Genomic DNA, 24,223 nt, shown 5'->3' with positions numbered 1-24,223 from the left:
AGAGAGAGAGAGAGAGAGAGAGACAGACAGACAGACAGACAGAGAGAGAGAGAGAGAGAGAGGGAGGGAGGGAGAGCTATTAGCTTGCTTGTCAATAGAGTTAGGAATCCTTAATTTGTAAATAGCTTATCAATAAAGCTAGGGATCCTTAACCCAACCTTGTCAAACCCTGTGTAAAAGAGAGAGAGAGAGAGAGAGAGAGAGAGAGAGAGAGAGAGAAAGACAGAGAGAGAAAGAGAGAGAGAGATGAAAACACAAGTGTTTAACATACTCAGATTACATATTTTTTGTGTACCTTCAGAAAGAGCAACTTAATTGAGCGTTGCGTTGCTGACTAAAATAAAAATCTGATGCAGTATCCCATTTTCAGTCTATTTCAGTAGTCTATCATAATAATAATAATAATAATAATAATAATAATAATAATAATAATAATAATAATAATAATAATAATAATAATAATAAAACAATTAATAATAATAATAATAATAATAATAATAATAATAATAATAATACAATTAATAATAATTATCAAAATAATAATAATACAGATAAAAATAATAATAGCAATGATAATACAGATAAAGATAGTATTAATAATAATAATTAATAACATTTTGATAACAGAAGTGGTATTGAAAAAACTGGAAATTCAGTCAACAAAACTGGAAATTCAGTCAACAAAACTGGAAATTCAGTCAACAAAACTGGAAATTCAGTCAACAAAACTGGAAATTCAGTCAGCAAAACTGGAAATTCAGTCAACAAAACTGGAAATTCAGTCAACAAAACTGGAAATTCAGTCAGCACAACTGGAAATTCAGTCAGCAAAACTGGAAATTCAGTCAACAAAACTGGAAATTCAGTCAACAAAACTGGAAATTCAGTCAACAAAACTGGAAATTCAGTCAACAAAACTAGAAATTCAGTCAACAAAACTGGAAATTCAGTCAACAAAACTGGAAATTCAGTCAACAAAACTGGAAATTCAGTCAACAAAACTGGAAATTCATTCAACAAAACTAGAAATTCAGTCAACAAAACTGGAAATTCAGTCAACAAAACTGGAAATTCAGTCAACAAAACTGGAAATTCAGTCAACAAAACTGGAAATTCAGTCAACAAAACTGGAAATTCAGTCAACAAAACTGGAAATTCAGTCAACAAAACTGGAAATTCAGTCAACAAAACTGGAAATTCAGTCAACAAAACTGGAAATTCAGTCAACAAAACTGGAAATTCAGTCAACAAAACTGGAAATTCAGTCAACAAAACTGGAAATTCAGTCAACAAAACTGGAAATTCAGTCAACAAAACTGGAAATTCAGTCAACAAAACTGGAAATTCAGTCAGCAAAACTGGAAATTCAATCAACAAAACTGGAAATTCAGTCAACAAAACTGGAAATTCAGTCAGCAAAACTGGAAATTCAGTCAACAAAACTGGAAATTCAGTCAACAAAACTGGAAATTCAGTCAACAAAACTGGAAATTCAGTCAACAAAACTAGAAATTCAGTCAACAAAACTGGAAATTCAGTCAACAAAACTGGAAATTCAGTCAACAAAACTGGAAATTCAGTCAACAAAACTGGAAATTCATTCAACAAAACTAGAAATTCGGTCAACAAAACTGGAAATTCAGTCAACAAAAACTGGAAATTCAGTCAACAAAACTGGAAATTCAGTCAACAAAACTGGAAATTCAGTCAACAAAACTGGAAATTCAGTCAACAAAACTGGAAATTCAGCCAACAAAACTGGAAATTCAGTCAACAAAACTGGAAATTCAGTCAACAAAACTGGAAATTCAGTCAACAAAACTGGAAATTCAGTCAGCAAAACTGGAAATTCAATCAACAAAACTGGAAATTCAGTCAACAAAACTGGAAATTCAGTCAGCAAAACTGGAAATTCAGTCAACAAAACTGGAAATTCAGTCAACAAAACTGGAAATTCAGTCAGCAAAACTGGAAATTCAGTCAACAAAACTGGAAATTCAGTCAACAAAACTGGAAATTCAGTCAGCAAAACTGGAAATTCAGTCAGCAAAACTGGAAATTCAATCAACAAAACTGGAAATTCAATCAACAAAACTGGAAATTCAGTCAACAAAACTGGAAATTCAGTCAACAAAACTGGAAATTCAATCAACAAAACTGGAAATTCAGTCAACAAAACTGGAAATTCAGTCAGCAAAACTGGAAATTCAGTCAACAAAACTGGAAATTCAGTCAACAAAACTGGAAATTCAGTCAGCAAAACTGGAAATTCAGTCAACAAAACTGGAAATTCAGTCAGCAAAACTGGAAATTCAGTCAACAAAACTGGAAATTCAGTCAGCAAAACTGGAAATTCAGTCAACAAAACTGGAAATTCAGTCAGCAAAACTGGAAATTCAGTCAACAAAACTGGAAATTCAGTCAACAAAACTGGAAATTCAGTCAGCAAAACTGGAAATTCAGTCAACAAAACTGGAAATTCAGTCAACAAAACTGGAAATTTAGTCAACAAAACTGGAAATTCAGTCAACAAAACTGGAAATTTAGTCAAAAAAACTATCATTCAACAAATTCAGTATGTAAGCCCAAGAACTACATGTTAACTTGAGGTGGGAAAATATGACGATTGTCATACAACTGTGTGTCATACAACTGTGTGTCATACAATTGTGTATCATACAGCTGTCATACAACTATGTGTCATACAACTGTGTGTCTTATAACTGTGTCATACAACTGTGTGTCATACAACTGTGTCATACAACTGTATCATACAACTGTGTATCATACAACTGTCTATCATACGAGTGTGTATCATACAACTGTGTATCATACAAGTGTGTATCATGCAAGAGTGTATCACACAACTGTCTATCATACAATTGTATGTCTTACAACTGTGTGTCATACAACTTTGTGTCATACAATTGTGTGTCATGCAACTGTGTATCATACAAGTGTGTATCATACAGGTGCGTATCATGCAACTGTATGTCATACAACTGTGTGTCATACAAGTGTGTGTCATACAAGTGTGTGTCATACAAGTGTGTATCATATAAATTGTTAATCATACAAGTGTGTATCATACAAGTGTGTATCATACAAGTGTGTATCATACAAGTGTGTATCATACAACTGTGTATCATACAGGTGCGTATCATACAACTGTGTGTCATACAAGTGTGTATCATACAAATTGTTAATCATACAAGTGTGTATCATACAAGTGTGTCATACAAGTGTGTATCATACAAATTGTTAATCATACAAGTGTGTATCATACAAGTGTGTATCATACAAGTGTGTGTCATACAAGTGTGTATCATACAAGTGTGTATCATACAACTGTGTATCATACAGGAGCGTATCATGCAACTGTGTGTCATACAAGTGTGTATCATACATGTATCATACAAGTGTGTATCATACATGTATCATACAAGTGTGTATCATACAAGTGTGTATCATACAAGTGTGTATCATATAAGTGTGTATCATATAAGTGTGTATCATACATGTATCATACAAGTGTGTATCATACAAGTATCATATAAGTGTGTATCATACAAGTGTGTATCATACATGTATCATACAAGCGTGTATCATACAAGTGTGTATCATACATGTATCATACAAGTGTGTATCATACAAGTGTGTATCATACAAGTGTGTATCATAATCTGTCTCAGTGCTGGTGGAAATGATATTGGGAAGGGTAGGAGAGAAGAGCTGCTAGATAAGTACAGGTCAGCTATAGATTTCATTAAGTCTAAGGGAGGGATCCCAATCATATGTAGCATCTTTCCTAGAAGGGGAGTAGGAAATGAATGGTTGTCTAGGGCAATTGGTGTAAATTGCTGGCTAGACAGATACTGCAAGGAACTTGCAATCCCATTTATTGACAACTGGAACAACTTTTATGGCAAACATGATATGTATGCAAGGGATGGGGTACATCTCTCTGGGGCAGGGGTGGTAGCACTTGCAGACTCGATTGAGAAGGCCATTGGTGAAATGCCTATGATTTTAAACTGATGGAAGATAGAGGTATGTTTGTGTGTGGGAAAGAAGCAGGTTGCAACACTAGGGTTGGAAACAGTAAATGTATAAAAGGCATTCAGCATGAAGTTATAAATAAAGACAATAGATCAGGTCAGCAAACAAAGGGGGACAGCAGAGGGCAGCAAGGGACTAGCTCCCTTAAGGTTTACTATACTAATAGCAGGAGTGTAAGAAATAAGATAGATGAGCTAAGATTAATTGCAAGTGCAGGAAACATAGATATTATTGCTATAACAGAGACCTGGCTCAATCTGAAAGATAGAGAGATGCCCTCTGAATGTCACATACAAGGCTATAAATTATTCCACACTGACAGGGTCAACAGGAAAGGTGGTGGAGTAGCGATGTATGTCAGAGACAATTTAAATTGTTGTGTTAGACAAGATATTCAATTAGAAGCGTCAGCCACTGAATCTGTTTGATTACAGCTTCTCGAGGGCCGAGAAAAACTAATTTTGGGTGTGATTTACAGGGCCCCAAATCTTGATAGGGAGTGCAGTAAACTTCTATGGGACGAAATTCGTAAGGCATCTACATACGAAAATGTTGTGCTAATGGGAGATTTCAACTATAGACAGATTGACTGGAGCAATTTGACAGAAAATTTAGAGTCAGGTGACTTTCTTGATACGATCCAGGATTGTTTTTTAAAACAGTTTGTGACAGAGCCTACTAGGGGAAATAACCTCCTTGACTTGGTTCTTGCCAGTAGGGAAACACTAATTAATAATCTTGAGGTTAATGATGAGCTTGGGGAAAGTGATCACAAATCACTCAGTTTTAATATATCATGGAATTCCCCTAATAATGGCAATCAAGTCTCCGTCCCTGACTTTCGCTTGGCTGATTTCATAGGACTGAAAAATTACTTAGGTGGGCTGAACTGGAATGACCTGACTAAGGGTCAGGTAGGTGGTGATGGTTGCCGATATGATGCTTTCCAGGGCATAGTTCTAGCTGCTCAGTCAAATTATGTTCCAAATAGGGAAATCAGATCAAACAAAAATGATCCTAAATGGATGAACAATAGATTAAAATATCTGATTGGTCAAAAGAGAGGCATATATAGGCAAATCAAAAGAGGAGAGGGACAATTAAGGAATCGATATATTCAGTTAAAGAGAGAAATAAAAAAGGGAATTAGAAAAGCAAAAAGAGATTATGAGGTTAAAGTTGCAAGAGAATCGAAGACTAACCCAAAAGTATTCTTTCAGGTATACAGAAGTAAGATCAGGGACAAGATAGGCCCACTCAAAAGTTCCTCGGGTCAGCTCACTGACAGTGATAAGGAAATGTAGAAATTTTTTAACACATACTTCCTCTCAGTTTTTACACAGGAGGATACCAGCGATATTCCAGTAATGATAAATTATGTAGAACAGGACGATAATAAACTGTGCACGATTAGGGTCACAAGTGACATGGTCCTTAGGGCAAATAGATAAATTAAAACCTAACAAATCCCCAGGCCCTGATGAACTGTATGCAAGGGTTCTAAAGGAATGTAAAGAGGAGCTTAGCACACCTTTGGCTAATCTTTTCAACATATCACTACAAACTGGCATGGTGCCAGATAAGTGGAAAATGGCAAATGTGATACCTATTTTCAAAATAGGTGACAGGTCCTTAACTTCGAACTATAGACCAATAAGCCTAACCTCCATAGTGGGAAAATTTATGGAATCAATAATTGCCGAGGCAGTTCGTAGCCACCTTGAAAAGCATAAATTAATCAACGAATCTCAGCATGGTTTTACAAAGGGGCGTTCCTGCCTTACGAATTTATTAACTTTTTTCACTAAGGTATTTGAGGAGGTAGATCATGGTAATGAATATGATATTGTGTATATGGACTTCAGTAAGGCTTTTGACAGGGTCCCACATCAGAGACTATTGAGGAAAATTAAATCACATGGAATAGGAGGAGAATTTTTTTCCTGGATAAAGGCATGGTTGACAAATAGGCAGCAGAGAGTTTGCATAAATGGGGAAAAATCAGAGTGGGGAAGCGTTACGAGCGGTGTTCCACAGGGGTCAGTGTTGGGCCCCCTGCTGTTCACAATCTACATAAACGACATAGATGAGGGCATAAAGAGCGACATCGGCAAGTTTGCCGATGACACCAAAATAGGCCGTCGAATTCATTCTGACGAGGACATTCGAGCACTCCAGGAAGATTTGAATAGACTGATGCAGTGGTCGGAGAAGTGGCAGATGCAGTTTAATATAGACAAATGCAAAGTTCTAAATGTTGGACAGGACAATAACCATGCCACATATAAACTAAATAATGTAGATCTTAATATTACGGATTGCGAAAAAGATTTAGGAGTTCTGGTTAGCAGTAATCTGAAACCAAGACAACAGTGCATAAGTGTTCGCAATAAAGCTAATAGAATCCTTGGCTTCATATCAAGAAGCATAAATAATATAAGAACATAAGAACATAAGAACATAAGAACGAAGGAACACTGCAGAAGGCCTACTGGCCCATGCGAGGCAGGTCCAAGTCCCTACCGGCCTAAGCCAACGCACCCAACCTAGTCAGGTCAGGTCACATTGACTTAAGGGAGGAACACGGCAACCGACCTGTTAGCACAAGCTATCAGGTCTAACTCACACCCACCCACATCTACTCATGTATTTATCCAACCTATTTTTAAAGCTACACAACGTTCTGGCCTCTATAACGGTACTTGGGAGTTTGTTCCACTCATCCACAACTCTATTACCAAACCAGTACTTTCCTATATCCCTCCTGAATCTGAATTTTTCCAACTTAAAACCATTGCTGCGAGTCCTGTCTAGACTAGATATTTTCAGCACACTATTTACATCCCCTTTATTTATTCCTGTCTTCCATTTATAAACCTCAATCATATCCCCCTAATTCTACGTCTTTCTAGAGATGCAGTTTCAGGGCCCTTAGTCTATCCTCATAGGGAAGGTTTCTGATACATGGGATCATCTTTGTCATCCTCCTTTGTACATTTTCCAGAGAATTTATATCCATTCTGTAATACGGTGACCAAAACTGTGCAGCATAATCTAAATGAGGCCTAACCAAGGATGTATAGAGTTGAAGAACAACCTGAGGACTCCTATTATTTATGCTTCTTGGTTAGGCCTCATTTAGATTATGCTGCACAGTTTTGGTCACCGTATTACAGGATGGATATAAATTCTCTGGAAAATGTACAAAGGAGGATGACAAAGTTGATCCCATGTATCAGAAACCTTCCCTATGAGGATAGACTAAGGGCCCTGAATCTGCACTCTCTAGAAAGACGTAGAATTAGGGGGGATATGATTGAGGTGTATAAATGGAAGACAGGAATAAATAAAGGGGATGTAAATAGTGTGCTGAAAATATCTAGCCTAGACAGGACTCGCAGCAATGGTTTTAAGTTGGAAAAATTCAGATTCAGGAAGGATATAGGAAAGTACTGGTTTGGTAATAGAGTTGTGGATGAGTGGAACAAACTCCCGAGTACAGTTATAGAGGCCAGAACGTTGTGTAGCTTTAAAAATAGGTTGGATAAATACATGAGTGGATGTGGGTGAGTTGGACCTGATAGCTTGTGCTACAGGCCGGTTGCCGTGTCCCTCCCTTAAGTCAATGTGACCTGACCTGACTAGGTTGGGTGCATTGGCTTAAGCCGGTAGGAGACTTGGACCTGCCTCGCATGGGCCAGTAGGCCTTCTGCAGTGTTCCTTCGTTCTTATGTTCTTATGTTCTTATATAAGTGTGTATCATACAAGTGTGCATCATACATGTATCATACAAGTGTGTATCATACAAGTGTGTATCATACAAGTGTGTATCATACAAGTGTGTATCATACAAGTGTGCATCATACAAGTGTGTATCATACAAGTGTGTATCATACAAGTGTGTATCATACAAGTGTGTATCATACAAGTGTATATCATACAAGTGTGTATCATACAAGTGTGTATCATACAAGTGTGTATCATACAAGTGTGTATCATACAAGTGTGTATCATACAAGTGTATATCACACAAGTGTGTACCATACAAGTGTGTACCATACAAGTGTGTACCATACAAGTGTGTATCATACAAGTGTGTATCATACAAGTGTATATCACACAAGTGTGTACCATACAAGTGTGTACCATACAAGTGTGTATCATACAAGTGTGTATCATACAAGTGTGTATCATACAAGTGTGTATCATACAAGTGTGTATCATACAAGTGTGTATCATACAAGTGTGTATCATACAAGTGTGTATCATACAAGTGTGTATCATACAAGTGTGTATCATACATGTATCATACAAGTGTGTATCATACAAGTGTGTATCATACATGTATCATACAAGTGTGTATCATACAAGTGTGTATCACACAACTGCGTCATGCAACTGTCACTATTAATTACCTAGTGTAATTAGCACCATCGTTACGAAATAGAATTACAGTAATGCATTATTAATTTTACGAAAATATAAACTTACGAAGCCCAGAAAGACGAGAGAGAGAGAGAGAGAGAGAGAGAGAGAGAGAGAGAGAGAGAGAGAGAGAGAGAGAGAGAGAGAGAGAGAGAGAGAGAGAGAGAGAGAGAGAGAGAGAGAGAGAGAGAGAGAGAGAGAGAGAGAGAGAGAGAGAGAGAGAGAGACCCTGTGTTAAAAACACCACTGTTTATGGGTGCTAATGGTCATAAAAGAGAGTGCATAAAGTACTATACAATAAAAGAGAGACAAACGCAAGTGTAACTGGGAAACGAGTAACAAAAATAATTGGGTCTATACCGATGTTTTACGATTGAAACTAGGAATAAACTAGCCTCCTAATAAGTTGAAAGTACTATCTAGATATATATATAAATGCAGAAGGCTCGCTTCTCAATCTTCATTTCGACACAATAGGCAAGAAGAAAATATTTCGCCACCTTTCGAACAGTGTGCCGAAGAGGGTCTCAGGACGAGACCGAAATATTAAGTACTGTTACTTCTGTAATTTTTCTCCATGTGGAGTTATGCTATTGGTCGCCGTTATTACATTTTTGATTGGTTAATTGGGTTTCAAGCCTACTGACTACACGGTGTGTGAAACTGCTTGTCACTTGTACACCACCAGTCAGTGTATATTATCAGTATATATACAATGTGAATATACACTTTGACACGTGCAATACTTATTAGCAAATATACTGTATACTGCACAAATAAACCGCACATAGGAGAGAAAAGCTTATGATGACGCTTCGGTCCGACTCGGACCATTGACTAGTCACACTAAATCACGAAGATAAGGGAGCCAGTATATATAGGATAGACCAGGGACGGGACAAAATATACTGGCTCCCTCATCTTCGTGTGTTAGTGTGACCAGTCAGTGGTCCACCTTGGACCGAAACGTTGCCAGAAGCTTCTTTCTCCTTTGTGTATTGTTCCAGTCACGGTATTGTGCCCTTTTGCTCTTCTAGACCGTATACTGTCCGCAATTAACACAGCAGAAAACAAGGAACATAATACTGTGTTCATGCTGATACCTCCACACGCAGACATACCTCCACACGCAGACATACCTCCACACGCAGACATACCTCCACACACAGACATACCTCCACACGCAGACATACCTCCACACGCAGACATACCTCCACACGCAGACATACCTCCACACGCAGACATACCTCCACACGCAGACATACCTCCACACGCAGACATACCTCCACACGCAGACATACCTCCACACGCAGACATACCTCCATAAGTAGACATACCTCCACACGCAGACATACCTCCATAAGTAGACATACCTCCACACGCAGACATACCTCCATAAGTAGACATACCTCCACACACAGACATACCTCCACACGCAGACATACCTCCACACGCAGACATACCTCCACACGCAGACATACCTCCACACACAGACATACCTCCACACGCAGACATACCTCCACACGCAGACATACCTCCATAAGTAGACATACCTCCACACGCAGACATACCTCCATAAGTAGACATACCTCCACACACAGACATACCTCCACACGCAGACATACCTCCATAAGTAGACATACCTCCACACGCAGACATACCTCCATAAGTAGACATACCTCCACACGCAGACATACCTCCACACACAGACATACCTCCACACGCAGACATACCTCCACACGCAGACATACCTCCACACGCAGACATACCTCCACACGCAGACATACCTCCACACGCAGACATACCTCCACACGCACACATTATAGACATGACGTAGACACACTAGGCATACAGACAAATCGGTAAAAGAAGTGGACATAACTGTCGCTGAAACGACTTACGAAGGATATTCTCCTAATGTAAATATCCTTTTGAAAAGTTCAGAGATGGAATCGAATATCTTTTTTTTTTCCAAATCGAACGACGAGTCACTGTTGATCATGTTGCTTGTTCCAATGTAATGTCAAGATTTCCGGGGGTCATAGAAGAGTACGAGAAGTAACTCTTGCTAGACTGGAGCTATAAACTTGTGAACAAACTCTCGTGGTATTCATGGCACAGTTATAGACTGACTGTAGTAACAGATGTTGACACGTGGTAGACTGACACTTGGTAGACTGACACTTGGTAGACTGACACTTGGTAGACTGACACTTGATAGAGTGACACTTTAGACTGACATACAATAGACTGACATTTGAAAAATTCACAAAAGAGAAATCGTATTTAATTCCTCTAAATTTATTATGTCTCACGTTAGTTTCTTTCAATGTCAGTGTTTGAAAATGCATATTTCGACCTCTATCTAAGCCCCTCTTCAGCAGATGTTTCTTAGCAATTTCACTGAAATCTTGACAACCTCAGTCTTTAGTCACTGTCTATAATAATTATGTTAATGATAAAATCATGTTAACAAGCCTTCAGGTAACCTTGATGTGAATGTGACGTGAATGTGACGTGAATGTGACGTGTATGTTACGTGTATTTGAAACGGATACTTCAGGATCAGAAATGTTTTAAAAGCTTCAATTTGAGTATTTGTAGCATTTATTGTCCTGTTTTTCCTGCACAGGATGTAGGGAAAAATGTGTGTTCAGCTGGACAACCAATGAAAGGTCACGAAGTTCAGATGAAAAGTTACGAGGTTCAGATGAAAGGTTACGAAGTTCAGATAAAAGGTCACGAAGTTCAGATAAAAGGTCACGAAGTTCAGATAAAAGGTTACGAAGTTCAGATGAAAGGTTACGAAGTTCAGATGAAAGGTCACGAAGTTCAGATGAAAGGTCACGAAGTTCAGATAAAAGGTCACGAAGTTCAGATAAAAGGTCACGGAAATCAGACAGAAAGTAACTGAGTTCAGAGTAAAAGTCTTACATCGTTCAGATAAAAGGTCACAGAGTACCGATTGTTCAGATTAAAGGTGATGATAGTCAAACAAGCCACAGCATTTAGAGGCTCACAACGCTAGGTTAGAAAGCCACAGCATTTAGAGGTTTATAACGCTAGGTTAGAAAGCCACAGCATTTAGAGGCTCACAACGCTAGGTTAGAAAGCCACAGCATTTAGAGGCTCACAACGCTAGGTTAGAAAGCCACAGCATTTAGAGGCTCACAACGCTAGGTTAGAAAGCCACAGCATTCAATTAGGCCACATCGTCCATCTGAATAGTAATAGTAATAGAATTGGTATAGGTAACGGCATTCAGATGAAAGATCACGTCGTTAACGTGAAAGGTTATACAAACATATCCATCGTGCATGCGTGGAATCATGCGCATGGATTTTTACATGTGAATGTCTGCTTGTAGAGAGGGTGTCTGCACGCGATATATATATATATATATATATATATATATATATATATATATATATATATATATATATATATATATATATATATATATATATATATATATATATATATATATATATATATATATAAACTGCTAACCCATAGATCGTGGGTCAAGTTTGTTACCTACTGCTTTATGGGCATTAAATATGCATACGTAACATATACCTGGCAGGATGCTGTCCAGTTTCTTGAAAACTTGTTTTCTTCGTTCCTGCAGTATTTGTGATGGCTTCTGGCAGTATGCTGAAGATAATTTTTGACTACGGATATTGACATAGTGCTCTCTAGTTATATACATGACCTGCCCTGCTCCTCGCTGGGTTGAGTCAACATTTTCATTCATTTTTATTTTATTCCAGTAAGTTATTAAAGCAGTGTAAAGGTTGTGGAGAAGGCCCTCAAGTATCTTCCATGTACAGGTATCTTCCTCTCTCTCTCTCTCTCTCTCTCTCTCTCTTTACACAGGGTTTGACAAGGTTAAGGATCTCTAGCTTTATTGACAAGCTATTTACAGGTTAAGGATTCCTAACTTTATTGGCAAGCTAAGAGCTGTTACCTACATCAGCTCATTTGAAAGCATTTTTATTGTTATGAGACATACAAATATGGAACAGGATGAAGTTGGAGCCATCTGCGGGTCAGCATTTTCATTTGATCAACTGACTTTATCTCGTTGACATCATTATGCTGTACGAATGTGTTCCATACTCGAGTCATCCTGGGTATATATGATCTCAGACGGAGTGATGTTCTGGAGAAGGGTACAGCCAGAGTGAAGTTGCTGCTCTTTCTCTCTCTCTCTCTCTCTCTCTCTCTCTCTCTCTCTCTCTCTCTCTCTCTCTCTCTCTCTCTCTCTCTCTCTCTCTCTCTCTCTCTCTCTTTCTTCTTTCCAGACATAGTAATTTGGGTGCTTCGAGGCGTTCACAATAGTTCAGATGTTTCGTTAATTCTATTCTGGCAGTATATTACCCTTGTATATTTTCCAGCTTTGCTACCTCTCCTGTATCGAAGGGATCTGTGAACACACAACAATATTTAAAGCGCTAGAACATCAGCGAACTGAAAAGTATTTTCAATATCATTACTTCTCATGTTATGAAAGTTCTCAGAATCCACCCTGTCGTTATGAAAGTTCTCAGAATCCACCCTGTCGTTATGAAAGTTCTCAGAATTCACCCTGTCGTTTTCCTCACCCCTTTGTTTTCTAAATGTCAGATGGTGTCATAATTCATTTTAAGTCTTTTACTTGTTCCTTATATTCTGTGATATGGTATACGAGTATAATGTGTACTGTGCTCCTTTTGAGTCCTTCATTCTTCAATTCAGAGCTCTTAAGAAATTCACCGTTTTATGAAACTGACAAGACTTGTGACCAAAACTGACAAGGCTCGTGGCCAAAATTGACAAGACTCGTGGTCAAAATTGACAAGCCTCGTGATCAAAATTAACAAGATGCGTGACCAAAATTAACAAGAGTCATGTCTAAAATTGACAAGACTCGTGCTGTTCAAAATTAACGAGACTCATGGCCAAAAATCACATTCGACGCAACTTGCTAACCTGGATACCAGGTATGCTTATATGTCCCTACATTCTTAGCGTCACACACTTATATTTTGCTTTTTTGTCAATGAGACGGTATGAAAAACATAGAATAATATTAAAGGAGCTTATTGTCCCACTGGTCATGAGGCATTCTTCTTCCACGATCTTTGTGATAATTTCAACCCACATGATTCCTCACTATATAATTGTAAAATGCATGCCAGTAAACTTGCCTGAGAATTGTTATATTTTCCATTAGGCAGAGCCAAGTTCATTATATATGTGACAGAGCCAGTCAGTGAAATGTGAAAATTGGGAGAATCTGGTTAAGCTCTAGGAAGGAGAAAATAGTTTAGATTCCTTGGATCAAGAGCACTCCACCATCCTTATGGTAACCCTCGTGGACATTACCACACCAAGAGACATAATAGCTAGTGTATTGTGAGCAGAGTATTAGATAAAATATCTCTGAGTGTTGTCCAAGAGTCGTACCTCATCGAGGCTCAGTTTCTATTCTTCTGTATTCCTAAGTTTCTCTCTCATTTTATTAATCTTTTCATATATATATATATATATATATATATATATATATATATATATATATATATATATATATATATATATATATATATATATATATATATATATGTATGTATATATGGCGTTGTAGTCTTTATTTTTCTTCAGGTCCTCAGCTATTTTTTTTTCAGTAGTTCAAACCTCTCTTTGAAACTGGGAATAAGTTTATTTAAGCGTAGGAAGCAAAACACAGATTTTTTTTTTTACAGTGGTGTTGAGGGTCACACAAATGTTAAGGCAAACAGAAAAGACCAATACGTAGAGTTAATCTAGATTACTCCAATAAAATCAAATAAGGTGACTTATTTCAAGGCCTCGGAATTTTCTTACCTTGTATAACCTGAAAAGAGCAATATGTAATAAGCTTAAACAATCTCCGTATATATAATGTTGATTCGCTTTGCTCATATATTCTCTCTCAGTTCTCAATAAACTCTCCTTTTCATCAAAGTAACGCGTTACAACTGCTCAATTTTTACTGGTTCTTTCATTCACTTGTAATCTGTACTCTTTGCACTTTACTAATATTACTAGAAAAGCAGCCATCGCCATGTGGCGAGTTCTGATTACTTTCGATGTCTGCGAGAAGATTATCAGTCATGTGAAATTACTGACTGCTGCCCACAGGGTACTTTATCTAAACATCGTACATGCTATCAAATCCGAATCTGATCCCACTGGCACTGTTATCCCTAAAAAGTTAGATTCCCAACAAGGTATACATTATTATTATTATAATCAAAAAAGAAGCGCTAAGCCACAAGAACAAGGTATACAGACCATTACTGCCTTTGTTTACTGTTCTAAGACTGACCTCTTCCCGTTTTCTCTCTCTCCTTCAGTGTGCTGGCAAACAGTCATTCATCAGTGCTTTCCACGTTTTAAATCCTTTAATCTGTTTTTTTTCGTATTCTTGATATTCTTAGTAATCTTATCATACATGTTTTACCTTCTCTCACTTAGAGTTCTTCATCACAATACTGAATCCATTAAATCTGTTGAAAGTGTTTATATTTAAATTATTCATAGATTATCTAGTTATTATTATTTATTGACTAGTATTATAATTTACTGTCTTTTAATATTAGTATTTGACTGTTATTATTATAATTATTATTAGTTTATTTCATTCACAGGGAAGCGCTAAAACCGTAGGGGTATTCTGTACTTGTGAAATGGAAACCAATTAGGTTTGATCTAAGGAAGGGAAGATTAGCTCCAGTTCCTCGGCTCAAGAGCTATTCACTAAAATTAGGTCGTCTCCTCCTCCTCCTCCTCCTCCCCCGTAATGGGATAGTCCATCTAGTCTTTGTGCACGTTTCGCCCCTTCACCTACGGATTTGACACTTTAGCACTGTTTTTTTCCCAGTTTCTTAAAAAACTGACAAATCATTTCATAGTTTTAGTTTGTGTGTGTATGCGCGTGTGTGTGTGTGTGTGTGTGTGTGTGTGTGTGTGTGTGTGTGTGTGTGTGTGTGTGTGTGTGTGTTTGTATGTGTGTGTGTGTGTGTGTGTGTGTGTGTGTGTGTGTGTGTGTGTGTGTGTGTGTGTGTGTGTGTGTGTGTGGGTGTGTGTGTGTGTGTGTGTGTGTGTGTGTGTGTGTGTATGTGTGTGTGTGTGTGTGTGTGATGTGCACTTAATTACCCAGGTGTCGAACTCCAGTTCATGTCTTGAACTTCACTTCTTAACTTGACGTAATGTGTGCATGCATGTGTGTGCTCTGCTCCAGTAATGTTGCAGATAACTTTGCTCTCTCACTGACTCACCCTCACTCTCTTTCTCTCTGTCTCTCTCTTTCTCTATCTCTTTCTCTCTCTCTCTCTCTCTCTCTCTCTCTCTCTCTCTCTCTCTCTCTCTCTCTCTCTCTCTCTCTCTCTCTCTCTCTCTCTCTCTCTCTCTCTCTCTCTCTCTCTCTCTCTCTCTCTCTCTCTCTCTCTTCTTCCATTACATATTATTAAAGAATGTTGCACTTACCTTCTTCCAAAAATCTTGAATCATCTTCATTTTTTCAAACCACAAAAATAAATAAAAAGAAACCCACAATTTAGAGATTTTCTTCATAAACATTCATATATATATATATATATATATATATATATAATATATATATATATATATATATATAATATATATATATATATATATATATATATATATACATACATATATATATATATGCATATATATATATATATATATATATATATATATATATATATATATATATATATATATATATATATATATATATATATATATATATATATATATATATATATATAATTATTACTGTTCCACCATTTCCATTCTTGATTAAAATTCTCAAATGAATGAATCTGCATCAAATATTTTCCGTCCATGCCATTATGTAAACATATAAACACTCCTAGCCAGTTTGTAAATTTACATTTGTCAATTTTCTTGCAAATTTCCACAAGCGGGTCACCATACGGTAAATCACTGGTTCTGTTTCGACAAAAATCCGTGTCCAGCACTGGTGATAGTGAGGCGGGACCTCTGCCTGCCTCCCATCCCTCTCACCACAAGACACACAAACACAGATCGGCAGAGGTAATGGTAAAATAAATGTATTGCAGGATGTTGCAACACGTGCAGGTCTGCAGCCGGGGGCTTCGGGTAGGTCAACTTTATCCCCAGTACAGACACCGGAGACCCCACCAGCTGCCTTCTACCCCGGCAGGCATCCCCCCTCCCGCCCTGCACTCTACCTTTCTCCCTTCCTCTGGCACTTCTTCAGATTGCTAATGGAAAAAAAAAATGACTCGATCGGAGAGACACTACGAGTCCTCGGCAGGTGGAGGCGCGGCAGGTTTCAGTCTCCTGGAGCTCGCGCGAACGTCCCCTCACACCTACCCAGCGCGACTGAGAGCTCTTCGAGGGGAAACTTACAAAGAACCCGGACCTCGGAGGCACTCTCCTGCGCCTGCGTGGGTCCGGGGCGCCACGTTTAGTTGGGTTTCCCCCATGATCGATACTGCCAACTCACCCTTACCTCGCTGATGATATATACCCACGAGTGTGGGCACTGGACAAGGGCCTTCTGGAATGCTGAAGATGTGATTGATGAAGGATACGCCCGCTGAAGGCATGAAGACAGGAGATCATGCAAGATGAGGTCACTGGTGGTCTCTTCCTTGTCGACTGATATGCTCGAGAAGCCAGGCCAAGGTAAACTTCGATCTGGGTAAGTTTCTCTCTCTCTGAAGTGCCCTTCGCCTCGATACAACTTATTTTCAAGCCATGAATATCCGCTGCTATTATAGTGTGAGCAAACCCGGATGCATCGTCTTTAAGGAGATTAAAGATCCATGACAATGAGACACTTCAGCGGCTGTTTGAACTAACAGGGAAAGCTTGCAGATGATTTTCACCGTCAGTATTATATGTAATTTGGAGATACAGCGAATGATGTTGTGTCTATAGAGAGCTGTCTACTCAACACTGGTACGGTCTTATCATTATCATAAATATTTTATTAGTGAAAGTTAAGACACATATGCAACATCTGGATATCTTTATTGTAGACGTTTCGCCATCCAGTGGCTTTATCAATACATATTCTAGGACATAACTAGAAGACAGTAGAACTATACACAAAAGATAAGGTAATCAGTCCCTCAGCCTTGGAGTTGGTGTAAAGAGCACCGTGATTGTAAAGATTCTGGATCACAGGCAAGGAGGCTGGCGCTTATATAGGCGCCAGTGGATAGGGACATGTAGCAGACGAAGGCATAGTCACTGGTAGGCGGGATTCCCCACTGGGGAATCCAGATACCCAGATGTTGCACATGTGTCTCAACTTTCATCTTGTCGTTATTGTATACCTGTCTTGAACATATTTTATTAGTGTTAGTATTAATTATTAGAGTAGGTTAGATTGTTCGGTTAAGTTAGGTTAAATTTGGATTGGGTCAGGTTGTAAACTAAGAGCACCTGAGAACTTTGCATTCTGTAATGGAAATAATTTAAAAAATTTAAGTAATGGCCCAAGAAAGAAAACAAATATATAATTTACCTCCACGGAGACTATCGAAGTAAGAACGAAATTGTTTTAAAAAATAATCTTTTGGGAAAATGGTGAGCAGAAAAGAAGAAATAGAAATGAAAAGGAGAGCATCAAAATGGAATAAATAATACACCTTTGGATGGAGTAAGAAAGTAACCAGTAATGTATGGACTATATAACATACGAGAGAGGTTTTCCAACGTAGCCATGGGGGAAATCAGACTATATTATAAGAAGCACTGAGAGAGAGATAACACAAGATATCAAAAGGTGTCTCACGTCTTTCATATCATATATCAGAAGTAATATAAAGATGAAAGCCACCGCGGGATCACTTGAGAAATGAAAACGAGGAAGTTATAAGAGATTAAAACACTGTGGGCACCAAAAATGATAACTTTACATCAGTATTCAACACAAGACGCTCCTTCCCATTATAAAAAGCAACATCGTCAAATGTTTATAGATTCTTTTTAAAACTGAGTGTATTAGAAGAAGAATTATCTAGGTATATTTAAGAAAAATTACAAATGTTTGTGTCGGGAAATTTATGCATTTTCTTCATTGTTCACTGATGACAAAGAGACACGATACAGAGGAAAGATTCTCGTTGCAAAACACTGAACCTAACTCCCCCTTCCCTGGACCAAACCTGATGACTTTCCGTTCCACTGGCGCTGTATATTCCCCTGTGGGTTTGCCGCGTCTCCATGAATGTATAAAAAAATAACCCGGATACATCTATTCACAGATTGGACGAAGCAGATCAAGGTTGTCGTCTTGCAGAATGGGTATTAAATTGTCTGGACAGTTTCTAAGAATTATGAGCGAAATTTAGGGAATCTGACGTTAGAGAATAATTATTCTAGATATTACAAGACTGATCTTGTTAGGAATTTGTGTGGTAAAGCCTGGCTGTCCAAATTTATGAAAAATAAAATTCCTGACTTGCCAATTTTCATCTAATTAGCAAAAAATTGTCCAAAATATTATTTTGTTTTTTAAATAAATTATTTTCAGGTAAAATATGAATTAATAAATTAATTATCACACATTTTCTTAAAAATTTAAACATTTATTTTTGATATCAGCTTAATACGCATAATGAATAGGATTTTTTATGGGGGGGGGGAACCAAACCCGTAAGAGCCATACAGCGAGAACAGAAACAGAGGAAATCAGGTGCGATCCCTGGAGGAGGAGGGAAAGTCTAATTCCTTGAGTCAAGAGCCTTTATTTTAGGGATCCAGCTAAAAAAAATAAAGACATCTCACTCTGATAGTTTCTAAATCTCCACAAACGATATCATATAATGTTATCTTCTCTACACGTGTGTAATATAACCTCCAGTTGTATTATATACAACACACAACCTCCAGTTGCATTTTCTAAAAGTACTGTCACTGAGACAGTCTTGCACATAGGAGTCTGCAAGGATTTTGTCTTGTTTATGGTGAAGGGCTCTTCATCCAGGAATTGGAACTAATCTCCCCTTCTTTGAATTCATCATCCTTGCCTCCCAAGCACTATGTGATCCCTACGAGCTTAGTTCTTTCATGTGAACTGAATGACTTTATGCATTGGGCAAGGAGGAGTAGCATCTGCTAGGAGTAAGGAAGAGCCAAAGGTGATGGGTGGGAAGAGTGCGTGAAATGATATGACAGATGTTATTAAGAGTAAACTGCTTTTCTGTAGTGTATTTGTTCAGTATAGCAATGAAACTACGAAACAAGTGGCATTGAAACATTTACCAAACTGCGGCAGGCCAGGATTCGACCCCACGACACATTTTCCTGCCTCAAGAGACAACACAAAGTACGTGTCACCTTATCCACTCCGCCATCGATCCTACTAACAACATGAAACTAGCGAACTTGTCTTGTTTCATGTTGCGAGGACACTCGTGGCAGTGAATGCTCAAGGAGGAGGCTGAAATTAATCCTTGAGCATCCACTGCCACGAGTGTCCTCGCAACATAAAACAAGACTAGTTCGCTAGTCTCATGTTATTTGTAAGATCGATGGCGGAGTGGATAGGGTGACACATACGTTGTGTTGTCTCTTGGGGCAGGAAAATGTGTCGTGGGGTTGAATCTTGGCCTGCCACAGTTTGGTAATTGTTCAGTATATATGCCCAAAAGAATGGAAGGTAAGTAAGGGTTTGCAGAGAGTATGCATAGTTACTTTATAGAATGGAAAACAGAATAATAGTTCCAGAATTATAGGGAAATCAGCCTGTTGAGTATACCTATTAATGTGTATCTAGTATTATTACAGCAAGATTTAGAGGTGAGACAGAAAGTAGGATTGCGGAGGAGCAAGAAGCATTTAGGAAAAAGTACGGTATATGTAGATCAAGTAGTTATATTAATATATATAAATAAAGAATACTTAGATAAGGGTAAGAAACCGATAAAGCAGATAATGAAGCAATGTGGCAAATGCATGGAATAGGTAGTAGGCTAGTTAAAGCATAAGTTTTATAGGTAGTGAGGCTCGAGTTAGAGTAGGTGGAAAAGATGGGTATATTTTCTAGTAAAAATAGACCTTAAACAAGGGTGTTTAATATATTTATAGATGGGGATGTAAAAGAAGTGGATGCGATGGTGTCGGGAAGATACGTGGGATAAAAAGAGAATGAATCTGATATGAAGTGGGAGTTGCCACAGCTGCTCTTTGATGAAGAGACGCTTCTTTTATTGTAGATTCTGAATAGAGGTTGTGAAAGTCTTTGGAGGAATTTTGGAAAGTTCGTAAAAGAAGGAAATTGAAAGCGTACATGAAGAGTAAGGTGTTAGATGTAACAAAAAAAAATTAGGCTATGAAAAATTGATATCAAATTGGAGGGTGTTAGAGGAAGTGATGTAATGTGATTAGATATTTGGAGTGAATGTGTGGGCATAGTCTAGGATTGTGAGACCGAATTAGCTATTATTAACATATTAAATTGGAGTTATTGTATAATGATTCCTAACTATTAGTAATAATAGGCCTTAAGCACTAGAGTAGCATTCTCTCTAGTGATGCCTTTAATGGTAGTAGATGGTGTGCACACATCGCTGTTAGAGATCTTGCAGATATGTTTGACAACAAAGTTTTTTACGAAAGAATGATTATACTCTTTTCGATGGCGTTGGATCTGGGCGAATTGATGAACTGATGCATTGACAACGTGCCCAGAAAACGCTGTCTGCATTCCCTGATGAAATGTCGAAGGTAGTGTCATACATTAAATTTTTGCTGGAGGAAAGAGCACTCTTTTTCACTGAATTCATTTCTGCAGATGCGAGAGCTCTTAGAAAATATCCTAGTCACCCCATATTTGATCTTGGTGTAATGGTTTAAAAGTGAAAACTTACCTGATATAAAAATACTCTTTATTAGTGATGGAAAATCTTAACAACTTGGCCATGTTGGTTGGGCACTTTAAAGACTCCAATTTCAGGAATGCGACGGTCGAAAGGAAAGCCCATTGGGCGCTTGTCAGGATATTTCATACCATGAATACCGCAGTAACCATGAGTGCTGCCGTGGTTCTCAATGGTTAACTCATCGTGGACTGCATCATCTCCGCTGGTGACAATAACGTCGAGCCAGAAATCCAGACCTTCCTTAGTGCCCTTAGGCAGCAGCAGCCTCATGGGGTGACCACAACCACGAATTTCCTGATGGAGTAGCTGAGCGTCGTTAGCCACAGCCTCATCAGCGTCCTCGAGAAGTTCAAAGAACGGCACACGATCAGGTATAGCTACTGATGACTGTGAAGACTTGCGCGTGATTACGTTATCTCCCGCATGAACTGCGAACATTGAGAAAAGACACGTTTGACGATTTTTTAACTCGTCTTGTACACAAATAAATATTTTTTTTATTAAAACCCTTTATGCAAGTTATGGACTTTATTTTTAGAAGAATCATCTAAGTAGAGAGAAGCAGTTATTAATATTAGATAATAGTATATATTGCCATACACGGCAAGAACTCACCCTTAGTCCAGAAGGTGTCGAGCAAGATGGCTCCCCAGCGAGACTCGTCTATGTCAAGGACGATGTTGTTCTCGTCACGCTTGGGAGTTATGTAGATGCGAACAGTGACTTCATCGTCGTGTTTAGCTTGGACGTGAATGTTGTAAGTGAATGGTTCGTGGTTCAGACGTGATATAGTGGCTGTGACCGAAACGTAACTGAAGCTCTCTGGTGTGTCTAAAGCATTACTCACGTCAAACACAAAATCTTCGAAGTAGGTGGAGAGTTTACTGACCTTGACGTTAGTGATATTCACATTACTGTAGAGTAACTCTTGCTCGGTGTAAGGTGGCAACTTGTCCTTGTGTTCCTTGAAAATTCCATTTATATATTTATGGAGACGGAAAAACGCTGGGTCGCGAGTGGCAGTCTCAAAGTGTTCCATTATTCCTGGAGGCATACCAAACTTCCGTTTAGGATCAGCCTGTGCACCCAAGACGCGGTGAGCCTGGTTATGTAGAGAGCCATAGTATGCAGCATTGGGGCTATATGCTGAAGACTCAATGATATCACCTAAGATGTCAATGCCATGTTCGTTGTTGATGTCAGTGTGAGAGCCATTGATATTAATGATATAACCCAGAGCAATGGCATCTCGTATTCGACTTTCTAATAACTTTATGTCACGAGCACAGGCCACACCTTCTACATCTTCAAATTCTTTGTTGTCTGGGCGAGTGGGGAACTCTCCGCCATATTTGTAAGAGGTGTGAGCAGCAAACCCATCTTTAATTGGGCTGTCCCAGTAGAGTTCGTCTACTGGTGGTAGGTAGTTAGAAAGACGCTCGGCATCGTATCTAGCAACCAGCTGGTGGTGAGCCCAGAAGAAGAGCTCTCCTTTACGGTCTATCTTATCTCTGTTCCACCAGAAGGGAAAATCTAAATGCCAGTGAACATGGTGAGAGTTGATGCCAATGTCCTCACCGAAGTAAGCCACACGCTGTTCGGTGTTTCTCTTGCTTCCAGTAAAGTTCATCCTGAAGTTACCTGGCGTCTGTGTCATCAAAGCAGTATAAGCTTTGTTGATAATCTCTGAGTTTGTGAATAAATGAGGAGTGATCTCGTAAAGAGGTGGTAAGACGATATACTGGCCTATGTCTGAGTGGGTCACTGCCGCATAAAGAGCATAAACAAACTCCCCTTCATTCATATGCTCACGGAAGTAAGCAGCGTTGTTTCTAAATACTTCAAAATCTGTGCACTGCATGAAGACTTCGAAAAGCCACAGGGCTTCCGTACGCTGGCGGTCATTGAAGAGAGAGAACCAGTGATGTTGCTTTAGCAAGCGGTGATTCTCCAACTCACCCATTAGCCACTCTACGGCTGCACCTCCATCGCTACAGAGATCCATGTGTTCTCTTGGGTTCCATGTTTCTGACATCTCCTTGAGGTCATTGAAACTTGACTTGATGGGGCTAGTGATCTTGTATAATAGGTGGTTGATGTCCTGTTGTTTGTGGGCAACGTTTATGTCAGCCGAAACAGTAACTACCAGAAGCGCTGTTACAACTACCACCCACCGCATCTTAGCTACTGATAAGGTAGAGCCTTCATAGCCGTGTCTTAAATATCAGATAACGAGTTCACCTATCGCTATTCCCCGCCCACACATTATTGTCTGATAATACTCTCTTACATATGCTCTTTGTCTTCATTACCTTTATTGGTAAGTGTTTCTTCTCTTAGATTTCTGAATTACTCAATTTCTGTTCTCTATTTTAGTTATGAATGAGTGCAAATTATTTATAAATATATTGAATGCACATATGGAAATTGACTGCTTATGTTTTTTTACCTGGTTATGTAATGACTCATTCCATCAATTTATTACATATTTTTCCCAAGCAATTTTTAAATGATGTTTGTAGTTTTAAAGAGAATATATTTTAAATCAATTTATAAACCTCTGTTAAGTTGGTGTTCTTCATGTGTTTGTTCAGTATTTGTTCTTGACATGTGTCACTCAGCTTCAAGAAAGCTCTCAAGGCTCACCCCCTGTCTGTCTCTTAGTGGGTACAATTTAAGGCCCACACCCACCTCTTCAAGGTTATCAATAGCCCTGCTCCCTATATCCCCCCTCCTTCCCCTCTCTACAACTATAACCTTGGCCCCTTCCCCGTGATGGTGGGGAGGGGAATTAGAGTTGGCTA

At 38.5% G+C, this 24,223-nt stretch overlaps 1 protein-coding gene across 1 annotated transcript; it reads right to left on the bottom strand.

Moving 5' to 3' along the window:
• Positions 1-21,411: 21,411 nt before the first annotated feature.
• On the bottom strand, positions 21,412-24,023 carry LOC128693497 (hemocyanin). Its single transcript, XM_053783202.2, has 2 exons — positions 22,035-24,023; positions 21,412-21,847 (listed from the first exon to the last, which is right to left on the bottom strand). The coding sequence occupies exons 1-2, from the start codon at positions 23,596-23,598 to the stop codon at positions 21,429-21,431; spliced, it is 1,983 nt and encodes a 660-aa protein (XP_053639177.1). The 5' UTR covers positions 23,599-24,023; the 3' UTR covers positions 21,412-21,428.
• Between the last annotated feature and the right edge of the window lie 200 nt (positions 24,024-24,223).

The sequence above is a fragment of the Cherax quadricarinatus genome, chromosome 57 (assembly GCF_038502225.1).
Source record: "Cherax quadricarinatus isolate ZL_2023a chromosome 57, ASM3850222v1, whole genome shotgun sequence".
NCBI lineage: Eukaryota > Metazoa > Arthropoda > Malacostraca > Decapoda > Parastacidae > Cherax > Cherax quadricarinatus.
Note: the sequence above shows the minus strand (reverse complement) of the source record. Positions and strands in the feature narration are given on the sequence as shown.